This window comes from Salvelinus sp. IW2-2015, unplaced genomic scaffold (assembly GCF_002910315.2).
Source record: "Salvelinus sp. IW2-2015 unplaced genomic scaffold, ASM291031v2 Un_scaffold1098, whole genome shotgun sequence".
Lineage (NCBI taxonomy): Eukaryota > Metazoa > Chordata > Actinopteri > Salmoniformes > Salmonidae > Salvelinus > Salvelinus sp. IW2-2015.
In genome coordinates, this window is record NW_019942726.1 from 31,989 (window position 1) to 45,597 (window position 13,609).

A 13,609-nucleotide genomic window follows, 5' to 3' on the forward strand; every position below is an offset into this window, starting at 1 on the left:
CTACTTTAACTGATAGCAATGTTGTTCATGTGAATTCTACTTTAACTGATACCAATGTTGTTCATGTGAATGCTACTTTAACTGATACCAATGTTGTTCATGTGAATGCTACTTTAACTGATAGCAATGTTGTTCACGTGAAAGCTACGGTTTTATTTGTCAGCGCTCCTCTACCAGGGTTGTATATGTGAACGCTCGTCTAACTGTGTTCTCCTGTGGCAGGAGATTATTCTGAAGCGGGCGGCGGACATAGCAGAGGCTCTCTACAATGTTCCCAGGAACCACAACCAGCTGAGCGGCCTGGGCAATAGCTCTGTCCACGCAGGCATGATGGGGGTCAACTCCTTCCCTGGCCAGCTGGCCGTCAATGTGTCCGAGTCCTCCCAGGGAGCCAATCAGGGTGAGGGGGCGGGTCGATACGGGTGTGGCGCTATCGTCATAGAAACCGGTAACTGAATAGCAATGTAGTCACTGTGACATTATCTGTGAAGTTACATTTTTACGTCTTTCTTCGATTGAACGAGGTGACTGATCTGTCTTCGTTCTGTCTCTGTCGTTCTGTCTGTGCAGGTTTCAGTCGGAACACGAGCAGCGTGTCTCCACATGGCTATGTGCCCAGCTCCACCCCCCAGCAGACCAACTACAGCTCTGTGACCACCAGCATGAACGGCTACGGCAACACTGGCATGTCCAACCTGGGAGGATCCCCCAGCTTCCTCAACGGCAGCGCTGCCAACTCGCCCTACGCCAGTGAGTCCCACTCTAGCTCTTCTACTCACCCACACCCAGCTCACAGCCGCCTTCACCCACCTCCATCCATCCAGTCAGCCGACCCACCCACACCCAGCTCTCACGCTCACCCACCCACACTCAGCTCACCCACATTATCACCCACAATTCACTGCAGAGCTCCCCCTATTGCCCAGACTGCTGCTGTAAATGCATGAAACCCCCATTCCTCCCTGTGACTCTAATCTAATCCAGTAGTGTGTGTTTCTGTCTGAAGAGCTGTACGGTATGGGTTCTGGTCTGTAGTCCAGTGGTCTGTCTGAAGAGCTGTACAGTATGGGTTCTGGTCTGTAGTCCAGTGGTCTGTCTGAGAAGCTTGTAACGGTAGTGGGTTCTGGTCTGTAGTCCAGTGGTCTTGTCTGAAGGGCTGTACAGTATGGGTTTCTGGGTCTATAGTCCAGTGGTCTTCTGAAGAGCTGTAGGCGTATGGGTTCTGTCTGACGTCCAGTTTGGTCGTTGACTGGTACTAGGTGGTCTAGCGCACGTGTTTGAGGCTGTACGGTAATGGGTTCTGGTCTGTAGTCCAGTGGTTCTGGTCTGAAGAGCTGTACAGTATGGGTTCTGGTCTGTAGTCCAGTGGTCTGTCTGAAGAGCTGTACAGTATGGGTTCTGGTCTGTAGTCCAGTGGTCTGCCTGAAGGGCTGCACATTACTATACAGAGTTCTAGTCTTTGAGGAGTGATGAGAGGAGTAGGAGTTTTCTCTCTACCCATTTGTTTGTTTATGAGACAGCGGTGCGTGTGACAGTGAAGCCTTCAGATCTATGGCTATTTCCCTATGGGGCTTTCTGCCTGGCAGTCTCCCAGCACTGGAGCCTGTCTTGAACAACTCTTTAAAACCAGTCCTCTCCTCTAATCCTCTTTCATCTGACAGCCATACTTCCACACGGTTGTCGTTCTTCTGCTAATTCTTAATTGACTACCCTTTTCCAATTAGGAAAACACAGAGGGAGAGTGTTAGAGAGAGAGAGGCAGAAAGAGAGACGGGCGATTGTTTTTTTGGGGGGCGTCTAACGATGGTGGGAGGAGGGGGGGGGTGGGTGCCAGTTGTAAAGGCTTGTGTTTGAGGACAGTTTTGGCATGGATCTAAGAACCGACACCCACGCATTTCTTTCAGGGAGAGGAATCAACACTGCGATTATCGACTAGCTATATGAGACTTCGAGCACTCAATAGTTAGGAGGTGGAACCGTGCTGGAATGTTCTGGCTGGTGGAGGACTGCCGGCCTCTCACCTTACCAATGTGTGTCCTTCCACCGGATTGCCCGGAAATTAGATTGAGAGCCACTGTGGTATTGCCTGTTTGCAATGCCTGACTGGCCGTATCACAGCTCCCTTCTAGGCCGGCCACAGAATTAAAGACTGTTAATTAAATCAATAAACTAATTGGAGGGGTAACAATTCAATTTCACCACTTTGGTCCCCAGGATGTTAACAAGTATTTTAAAAGGTTGGCTGACTCCATTAGACACTTCCAATCAATCCACAAGCCTGGGCTCTGTGCTTCCAATTTTCATTAATTGATTAGTTAGGACTTGATAAATGGATTGTGCCATTGTTACAAGGTTCCGCTTGGATGGAGCTATAAACCTATTTAAATGGTGCAATAACAAGAATCACTTCTAATGAAGTGTAACCAGTAGGAAAAACATTAAAGAGCAATGAATGTTAAATTCAAATGGTTGCCTAAGTGTGCGAGCCTTGAATTGTTAACTGCCTAGGAGACCACTGCTAGGTGGATTGGGAAAATACTTGATCGATAGCTATTCATTTGTTAGAATGAACTTGAATATAAATTCCTCTCGTTTGAAACTCCCTCGCATACTTACGGAGTTGTTCTTTCTCTTGTGTCTCCGATAAGTTCTAAATCCCACATGGTGAAATTAACCTCTTGCTATGCCCCTTCTCTCTCTGTCTTTGTCTGTCTGTCTGTCTCTCTCTCGCTCCATCTCCCTTTCCTCTCTCCTCTCCCTCCCCCATCTCTCTCGCTCTCTCTCCGTCTCCCTTTCCTCTCCCTCCCCATCTCTCTCTCTCTCCCTCCCTCCCTCCCCCCATCCCTTCAGTCGTTCCCTCCAGCCCCAACATGGCGTCCTCCACCAGCCTGCCCTCTAACTGTAGCAGCTCTTCTGGGATCTTTTCCTTCTCCCCTGCCAACATGGTGTCGGCCGTCAAGCAGAAGAGCGCCTTCGCCCCCGTGGTGCGACCCCAGACCTCACCCCCGCCCACCTGCACCAGCACCAATGGCAACGGTCTCCAAGGTGAGCCCCTCACCCAGTCGAGACATTGTGTTCTTTCCGGTCCAGTCCGTGGCGCTCTCTAACCAACCTCTCCGTCCCCAATATCCCTTGCCATTCCTCCTCCTCCCATCCTCTAACACATTGTTTTCTCTTTCTCTCCTCCCCTCTCCTTCCCTATCTTCCCCTCTTTCTTTGCGCTCCCTCCCTCAGATCAGTCTTTTGTGGACTCTAGCAAGTACTCCACAGCCAGCTCGCTGCAGGGCCTGGCCTTCTCCTGAAGTATGTTACTCTCTCTTGCATGCACCCATCCACCCCTCTACTCCTCTACCTCATTAACCATCCATCCATCCATCCACTCCTCCATCCATCCATCTACCCACCCATTCACCATGACATGAACATTAACCATCCTCATACTGCAACTGTATATGTTGAGGAAAGAGAGGATGAGAGGATATCTCTCATTTTGCTCTGTGCTTTTGTTTATTCAAGGGCATTTGACAGAGTCGGCATATTACTCACAAGTTTGTCCTTTTCTATTTGGCTTGAATGTTTTTGTGGTTGTCCCTAGCTTCCTGTGTGTGAATGGGGAGAAAGGGTAAGGATGTTTGGGGAGAGGGCAGGGCAGGATGTAGCTGTGTGGGTGTGGGAATACAGAGCCGACAGGACACACTGCTGTCTTCAACAGACCTCATGCATAGATACAGGAAGTATCTGCCCGAGCGCAACATCAGTTGCGGAGGCTCATAGGGTCCTGTGGGGCTGCAAGCATCAGGCAACAACCTTACTGTAACACAATGCGAAGAGATATCTCACCATTTACATGAACCTTTTGTTTATTAAATAAACCATCCAAGCCATGTGTGGATAATCAGTAGAGGAGGTTCGTGTTGGAGAAGATCTGTTTAACCATAGCGTACGTAGTGTTATGCTATGATTAGAGCTCCACCAACCTACCAGGAGCTGAGACACCAGGAGTACAACCTAATTTCTTCAACAGCCTGTAGTGTAGTGTAGTGTACTTACCTGGAGCTGAGACACCAGGAGTACAACCTCATTTCTTCAACAGCGTGTAGTGTAGTGTAGTGTAGTGTAGTAGTTACGTGATAGCTTGATAGCACTTACACAACACTGTACACTACACAGTGACACTCATCACTACACTACATCTTATCATCACACTGAAGTACTGTTGGAGAAATATAGTAGATTGTACTCCTTGGTGTCTCAGCTCCTTAGTAAGTTACTACATACAACTAAGCTAGGTAAGTACACTCTCAAAGACACCGGAGGAGGTGAAGAAATATCTAAGGTGTACTCCTGTGTCTCACGTCTCTACTATAGTTCAGTACACTCTTATATTCAACAGGCTAAGTATAGTTAAGGTACTGTACTACAAAGTGTGACTACCAGGGAGCTGAAAGACTACCTAGGAGTACAACCTAATTCTCAACAGCCTGTAATCTCACTTGTAGGTTCTGTGTCACAGCTCCTGGTAAGTTACATACACTACACTACACCTACAGGCTGTTGAAGAAATATTTATCTTACCAGGAGCTGACTGACACCCGGGAGTACAACCGTCGCTCATTTTATTCCCTGGAACTAGCCTGTCGTCCAGCCACTGGTAATACACTACACTACAGCTTACACTACACTACCACTAACAGGCTGTTGAATGTTGAATTAGTGTTATTAATTAGCTCTGTTGAGTTGTGTACGTGTTCTAGCTTCTGCTAGGCGACACTACACACAGTAGTTTCTGATTTGTGAAGAAATTTCAGGTTGTATTAGTGCCTTGTGGTTGTTCCCAGCTTTCTTAGGTATGTACACTGACATCTACGCCATCAGTATCAGCACTTAACCACAGCGAGCTAGCAATACAGGGTGGAAACAAATGACCGGGTTGCAATTCCTGGGGGTCTCAGCTCCTGGGTAAGACACTTACACTTACCCTGTACACAAGTACAATATACCCTTACATACTTCTCCCACACCTACGCGTTAGAGGCTTTGGAAATTTTACTCCCGGTGTCTCAGCTCCTGGTAAGTACACTACCATACACTACCAGCGTACCCACTTACTACTGATCGGACTATGTACACATGCTATTACAGACAACACGCTGTGAAAAAAGTTAAGTGTATTTAACTCCCGTTTGTCTCACCCGTTAGTGTAGTGTACTTACCAGAGACTGAGACCAACCAAGGATTGCAACCTCATTTCTTCAACAGCCTTAGTATGTTAGTGTAGTGTAGTGTAGTTTAGTGTGTACATACCAGAACTGGGACACCAGAATACAACCAATTTCTTCAACAGCCTGTAGTGTAGTGTGCCCTAGCAGGAACTGAGACACCAGGAGTACAACCTAATTTCTTCAACAGGCCTGTAGTGTAGTTAGTGTAGTGTAGTGTATGTACTTACCAGGAGCTGAGACACCAGGATTGCAACCTCATTTCTTCAAACAGCCTGTAGTGTAGTGTAGTGTAGTGTACTACCGAGCTGTGACACCAGGAGTACAACCTAATTTCTTCAACACCTTGTAGTGTACTTACTACTTTGTAGTGTACTACTAGAGCTGAGACACAGGAGTACAACCTAATTTTTCAACACTGTAGTGTAACATGTAGTGTACTTACCTAGGAGCTGAGACACCAGGAGTACAACCTCATTTCTTCAACAGCTTGTAGTGTAGTGTAGTGTAGTGTAGTGTAGTGTAGTGTAGTGTAGTGTTGTGTAGTGTAGTAGTGTAGGGTGTACTACCAGGAGCTGAGACACCAGGAGTTCAACCTAATTTCTTCAACACCTTGTGTAGTGTAGTGTACTTACAGGAGCTGAGACACCAGGAGTACAACCTTATTTCTTCAACAGCCTGTAGTGTAGTTGTAGTGTACTTACCAGGAGCTGAGACACCAGGGAGTACAACCTAATTTTTCAACAGCCTTGTAGTGTAGTGTAGGTAGTGTACTTACCAGGAGCTGTAGACACCAGAGTACAACCAATTTCTTCAAACAGCCTGTAGTGTAGGTAGTGTAGTGTAGTGTAGTGTAGTGTAGTTAGTGTTGTACATACCAAAGCTGGACACCGGGAGTACAACCTCATTTCTCCAACAGCATGTAGTTAGTGTCCCTAGCAGGAGCTGAGACACCAGGAGTACAACCTAATTTCTTCAACAGCCTGTAGTGTAGTGTAGTGTAGTGTACTTACCAGGAGCTGAGACACCAGGGGTACTACCTAATTTCTTAAACAGCCTGTAGTGTAGTGTAGTGTAGTGTACTTGCCTGGAGCTGAGACACCAGGAGTACAACCTAATTTCTTCAACAGCCTGTAGTGTAGTGTAGTGTAGTGTACATACCAGAAGCTGGGACACCAGGAGTACAACCTAATTTCGTCAACAGCCTGTAGTGTAGTGTAGAGTACTTACCAGGAGCTGAGACGCCAGGATTGCAACCTCATTTCTTCAACAGCTTGTAGTGTAGTGTAGTGTAGTGTAGTGTAGTGTAGTGTAGTGTAGTGTAGTGTAGTGTAGTGTAGTGTAGTGTAGTGTAGTGTAGTGTACTTACCAGAAGCTGAGACACCAGGAGTCAACCCCATTTCTTCAGCAGCCTGTAGTGTAGTGTACTTGCACAGAGTCTCTCTTGCTCTCTTTCTGCTGTTTGTCAGACAGGCTCTTCTCTCTGATCAAACCCTCCCACTATGCTGAGAAATGATCAACAATGACAGCTGTTGGGCTCTGTTGACAATCGATACTGTCGCTATTTACATTGACACACACACACGCCGACAGCGTGCGTGTGTGTGTGCTGGCATGCCTGTGTGTGTGTTACACTACGGCAGATCAAAGCAGAGTTGAGGCACTGTCATATACGATGTTCTGTCAGTGAGAAGCGGTATCTAAATCCATGCTTCTTCTCTCCCAGTCCTGTGTCAGTTATGTCACAATATGACACAACTGACACGGAAGTGCCAGAAAATACCACACGCTGCAATGGTTTCTCTGCAGTCAAGCGCATTATCAGCAGGATTTGCGGCGAAGCATTATGCTTTCCATATAAATCCGATTGTTCTAAGAAACCAACTCTGCACTCTTAGAAAAAAAGCGTTCCAAAGAAGGGGTTCTTTGGCGATCCCCATAGGAGAACCCGTTTTGGTTCCTGGTAGAACCCAAAAGGGTTCCAACTGCAACCAAAAATGGTTCTCCTAAGGGGACAGCTGAAAAACCCTTTTAGAACCCTTTTTTCTAAGAGTGCAGTTATTCAAAGGGTTCTCCTATGGGGACAGCTGAAGAAACCTTTAAGGTTTGATTCAAAGATCATTTTGATAGCCTGACATACGAATGTCAAAAGATTTTGTTTTGTATGTTACACTCGTGATTTTGGTTAAGGATTTAATGTGTTTTATCGAATGAGCTCACACAGGGTGTGTACAGGGTGTGTGTGTGTATGTGTGTGTGTGTGTGTGTGTGTGGTGTGTGTGTGTTGTGTTGTTGTGTGTGTGGTGTGTGTGTGTGTGTGTGTGTGTGTGTGTGTGTGTGTGTGTGTGTGTGTGTGTGGTTGTGTGTGTGTGTCATGACTGTTTCTGCCTCTCTTGATTCCATCAGCAGTAGTTTGAGAGCACGACGCCTGCAGAAAAAACACCCAGCGTCCTCTTTTGTTGTTGTCAGCAGTTGCAGAACTAAACGTCAAGTTAAATTTGCAGCAATAAGCATTTCTCCCCACTTTAAGGAACATAGCTTAGAGGACCTCCTCCGTCCTGTCCCACTACACGGGATACGTTAGGCCATGTTACACTCCACTCATGGCATAACCACATCTTATCCCACATCTTATCCCATCTTATCCCTATTCCCATCTATCCCTCATGGCATAACCCTTACCGTGCACTCAAATACAATCCCTATCCCTGGGAATGATTGAAGATGATGGAGCTTGTTTCTTGTTTATTCTAGTCAAAAATGTATTACATATATATATATATATATACAGTAGATACAAACAAGATGTTGATGAATTTCAACCCCTCCCAGCCATGTGTAATATAGCATTGTGTAGTATTGTGCCTGGTATGTCGTCACTGCACTGCGTTTCTGTAGTCACACTTGGTCTGATTTGGAGCTCTCATTAAGCATAGTTCTGTTCCTCACATGTTGACACGGATCCCCATGCAGTCGTTTGAAGCCGCCGGGGATGATGCAATACGTCACAACACAATGAGCCTCAGCGCATGCAAACAATTAAGAGGCCGTTTTTTGACAGCACTAATCAAGCGTTTCAAGGTCCCATTTGTGCAATTTCCAAATTTGGCAGGGCTGTGAAAAGATAGAAAAGATTTATCCCTTGTTTGAAACCGTATTTGAGTCATAGTTTCATAGGCCATAGTTTGTTATGCAGATGTAGTAGAACAGATTGCTTTATTTAAGAGGAATCATTATGTGAGGGAAAACTATTGGGCAAATGTTTATGCATTAACCGACCTTCTCCCCCCCCCCCCCCCCCCCCCCCCCCCCCCCCCCCCCCCCCCCCCCTCCTCCACCCAACAGTGATTCCTGGAATGATCGTCCCCATGTAAGCGGTGGTGTGTGTGAGGTGAGGAGAAGGACACACACACCCAGACATGGATCTCAGCATGTACATAAGGCTCCGGTTTAGGACTGGATCGTTCCAGTCCTGCATTGAAGGAATGGAACCCGTAACTCAGGCCCTTTTTAAAAGGAATCACATTTGAACAAAAAGAAGACGAAGAAAAAAAAAAAAAAAGAGAATTTGCAACAAACCTCTTTTGAATTTGTACACCTTGTTGGACACTTTTTAAGAGGAAAGGCAGGCCACAGATTACCCAGAAAGCCCACCTAAAACATGTATTTATTTGGAGAGGATTGACTCTTTCTTTTATTTTGTGCATCGTTTGTGTTTTACCTTTGTGCGAGAATACATATGTCCCATTTCAAAATGTAATACACGCTATTAGAGGAGGATCTTTTAATGGTATGGATATCTAAATAAAAGAAAGAAGAAATGTTTGTGAAGGATAAACAACCAATGTGTAAAGTGATGTGGAAGAACCTTCCAGATTAATAGTGAAGACCTTGATCTGAGATATTAATAGCAAATCTATAACAGTATGACTAGAAGTAGCAGCCGTATGATGCCACATGCCCTAATCTAAAGCTCCATAAGGCACAGGAAAGACAACATACATGCTAGGTAGCACAAGCTAACTATGCACCATTGCAGAACTCTTGCTTTCGAGTTTTGTTGTGGCCACCGCAAACAGCCCATACACATTTCTCTCCCTCTCCATGCCAAGCCAGAGACTGCCATCACCACGACTAGCGCTTTCACTTCATCTCCACAGAAAGCAAGTGATTTATCCATGATGACACATAACCAGCCATTCACCCCATGGTGTGGCTGTGAGTGCACCGATCGTGTCCAAGCTCCTAGGTGGTTGTCAGAGATAGAGAGCAGAGCCTGAAACCTGCCCTGGATGCCAACAGTGTCGCTACTGTATGGACTTTGGAACCGCTAACTTGCTGTGGGAGCCGCTCAGCCAAAGTCCTTGTAACTGTACATCAGAACCCCTTTTGTTAAGTGTTTTCTCTCTCTCTCTCTCTCTCCTCTCTCTTCTCTCTCTCTCTCTCTCTCTCTCTTCTCTCTCTCTCTCTTCTCTCTCTCTCTCTCTCTCTTCTCTCTCTTCTCTCTCTCTCCTCTCTCTCTCTCTCTCTCTCTCTCTCTCTTTCTCTCTCGCTCTCTCTCTCTCTCTCTCTCTCTCTACTCTCTCTTCTTCTCTTCTCTCTCCTCTTCTCTCTCTCTCTCTCTCTCTCTCTCTCTTCTCTCTCTCTCTTCTCTCTTCTCTCAATCCACCAGAAATCTCAATGAAGGAAACCATACATTTTTAAAGGGTGTTGCCATTTCACTTTTGCTATATCGTGTGAATTTAAATTTTGTATTATTATAGTTGTTCTGTTTGTTATGCTCTCACCATGAAACTGTGATCATGGGCCGGCCATTAAAAATGTGCTTCTTATTCCACCATGTTACCGTACAACAGTTTAGGATCTGAGAAACGGAATACTGGGAGACACTATAGACAGACTAATGAGTCAACAGTGAGGTGTGTAGTGGTGTCCCAGCTGCCATGGTGATCAATGGAATAGCCAGCACTGTAAAAGTTACCTACTCCTCAGATGCCTAGCAAATATCTGAATCCAACCTTTTCAATTGTTTTTTTGCTTCCTTGTGTGATGTGTGTTTTTTTGTATATAGTAATACGTTTGTTAGTCTTTGTGATTTTTTTTTTTTTTTGCCAAAGTCATTGTTTAAGATATATTTATACATTTAAAGAAGTCTTAAGGCAGCTTTACAATATAGTGTCACGGATGTCATGTTTACTACATACTCAAAATGATCTCATCAACTTTAGCTCGGAGATTTTGGATAGTAAAAAGGGATATACAGTATGTAAAATATCCATATAAATAACGTATGTATCTCCTGAATTTGTACATTGCTTCTTCATCGTCCTTCATGTGTATGTTTGCATTTGGTGACAGTATCGATTATTTTTTATTCGGTTGTCTACCATGTTCCATGTTTAAATGTCATTTTGATACATTTCATTGGTATGTTTTTTTTTGTGTTTTTTGTTTTGTTTTAAGCCATACTTTCATTTCTAATTCCATCCACCCTAAAGCCATTGTCTATTTTTGTATAATTTGTCAGTTAATGAAAATGTTGTTGTTTTCTTTTTGTCTTGATATTGGATTTGTTTTATCACATGGTAAAAGTAGCATATTATTCTTATAGTATTTAGTTATATAGGTTTTGAGAGTATATAAGTATATCATATAAATATCTTTTTTGCTTAGATTTTTTTTGCTTTCAAAAGAACTGGTAGTGTTTAAAAACAAACAATATGCATGGGTTTTCTCCTCCTAGCGATGCATTTGTGTGCTAAAAGCAGGAAGACCATTTTTGGCAAAAATATGAAAATACTCCCCCCCCCCCACCCCCCCAATTTCGCTTCCATCTTATTTTCCCTTTCCCCTCTGTTGTCTCACCAAAATCTGAACCAGCAGTTTAGATGCCTTAACAATGCAAAGCCACAGTCGTCAGTGTAGAGTAGAGACCCCACCAGTGCTCTGCTAACATACTTCAAAATGGGTGCAACAAGCAAAATATAGAGAGGGGGTAGCACAAGTGGAGCTGTTCCTTATCCTGGAGCCCTGAGGAATGTTTACCTGTTTTCCCTGTCACAGTGAGCGCTCGGCACGGCAAGGCAGAGAGAGTGGCAGGTAGTAAGAGAAGAGGAGAGATGTAGGATACAGAGGAGGAGGAGGAGGGAGGGAGGGAGGGAGGCAAGGTGGTGGAAGGGGCTGGCTGGCTGATGGGGGGAGGACACTATGATGAGATGACTGAGAAGAGAAGGGAGGATAAATATTTAATGTGTTGAGCAGCTGGAGGGGTAAGGAGTGGTGGAGGAGAGGAGGAGAGGAGTGAGGTGCACTGCAATACTCATTTGAAGCCAAGCCTCCCCTTCACATCCCTCTCTCATATACACAGCTAGGGGTGGGTTGATGGTAAAGCCATATTCTATCTACTGTTTGATTCTGTTTGAGAAAGGTTATGGTACAACAACAGATCTGATGATGAACAGTTTTAAATGACAGCACAATAATCTGTACACACAAGTCATTTTACACCCTTGCTGCCCTCTTCTGACTCTCCCCCTTTTCTCTTCCCCTCCCTTTATATACAAATTGAGCCACCTGTTTATCTCTGACATGGGTCATATGACCACTCTTTGTAGTCTTTTGTGTGTGTGTGTGTGTGTGTGTGCGTGCGTGCGTGCGTGTGTGTGTGCGTGCGTGTGTGTGTGTGTGTGCGTGCGCTAACAGTCCTCTGAAAGAGAACGTGGCTTTTTAATTTAATTTCTGACGGATATTCTTTTAAGTGACTTTATAGGAGGGGGAGAATTTAAACTGAGGATGAGGGAGTCTCTTGTAAAATGCACTTGTGTAATGATGAGTTCAGCGTGTATGCACTGTGACTCAGTTCTCCTGTCTTTCGGGTACAGGGGCAGACACGTTTGAGGTTTACTGTGTAACCGCCCAGCCAAGAGTATAGAGCCATCCCTGTCAGGGAGGTAGCCAGCTGGTCAACGAAATGAATGAAATTGTTCTCTGAATCCTATTGTAACCCTTTTGAACAGATCTCTCCATCTCTCTTACCAAGCCATGTCTTTGACTGGACACACAGAGCAGTTATATATTGATAGACAGGGAAAAGAGAAAATTAAACTAGTGTAAAGATGATCTCCTTCTGTTTTTTTTTTGTTGGATTAACTTTGAACTGTAAAATAACTTTTCAACTTTCACAATATTTAATTAAAGTTCCCTCTTGTCTGTGAAACGGTTGATGTGCTTTGTTGTCTTTGTGAAGCTGTTATGTCTTGGTAACATTTTTTTGCAATCGCACCATATGCTATTTCCCGGTGACGTGATATACTGGCGCACCAACGCACTCTACAAACTCGAAACACGCACACACTATACAAGCTCGTTCCTGGACCCGCAGCACGGTGAGATTTCAGTGTCCACGATTTCATCACACACCCACTGTCACAGCGCCATATAGCGTTGCTCAGGATTTATCCCATGTTCAAGTCGTACTGGATGGGTTTGAATGCAGGGCAATGACAGGGTATGGCGTCATCAAAGCAGTGAACCTGAATGTCCCATTCAAATCATTTGTGATCTCTCATCTAGATCACAAATGAAAGGGTTCCTCCCCTCTGGATCAGAATCCTGCTTTAATTAGTTAATTAATTAATGTATTACAGCCTAATGGAATGGTGAATATGCCCAGCTAGTTTCCTTAACATATTAATGATGGCTTCCTAAGTTATTAATTGATATGCGCTTTGCATGTAATTGATTCATCATTTGCATTTACGGTCCTCAGCAGAAATGAAGTGTCTTTTTGCATTGTGCATATTTAATTTGAGCCACTCAGATCTGATTAGCTTGTAAAACGCTCATTCTGCTGACCTCACACTGTTCCCCCGGCCGTGCAAAGCATCATGGGGTTCTGGATACGAGGGGGAAAAGGACCAAGATTGTCCTGGAACTGTGATTTTGGATCGTCTGTCTGTGTGCCGTGGAGCTAGCTACCACATCAAGCACAATTCACAAGCCCTGTTATGTTGTGCGATTTTCATCGCACTGCCAATTGCGTGGTCATAAACACTGAATGGAGACGCTCAGATAATGGAAAGCGTTAGTGAAGTGTCAGTCGCTTCAAACGTCATGACGAGTTCGCGTTCGTAAACAATGCTCAGTGAGGAAGGCCTTCTTAATTAGACAGATGTGCCCTGCCCTGGGTTATTGATCAGCCAGGCTGCAGGCGGAGATTGTGTGTGTGTGTGTGTGTGTGTGTGTGTGTGTGTGTGTGTGTGTGTGTGGTGTGTGTGTGTTTTGTGTGTGTGTGTGTGTGTGTGTGTGTGTGTGTGTGTGTGTGTGTGTGTGTGTGTGTGTGTGTGTGTGTGTGTGTGTGTGTCTCGTGGTGCGCGCGGCGTGCGGAGGTG

At 44.9% G+C, this 13,609-nt stretch overlaps 1 protein-coding gene across 1 annotated transcript in view; it reads left to right on the forward strand.

The window, feature by feature from the left end:
• The window catches only part of LOC112069731 (transcription factor COE1-like), a gene marked incomplete at its 5' end in the record, with an annotated part of 36,559 nt that extends 27,773 nt beyond the window's left edge, over window positions 1–8,786 (forward strand). The window contains 5 exons of the mRNA XM_070438674.1: window positions 178–448; window positions 571–750; window positions 2,851–3,045; window positions 3,235–3,303; window positions 8,565–8,786. Of these exons, the coding sequence (XP_070294775.1) occupies window positions 178–448; window positions 571–750; window positions 2,851–3,045; window positions 3,235–3,302 (714 nt within the window). The remainder of the gene's footprint in view (window positions 1–177; window positions 449–570; window positions 751–2,850; window positions 3,046–3,234; window positions 3,304–8,564) is intronic.
• Window positions 8,787–13,609: the final 4,823 nt, after the last annotated feature.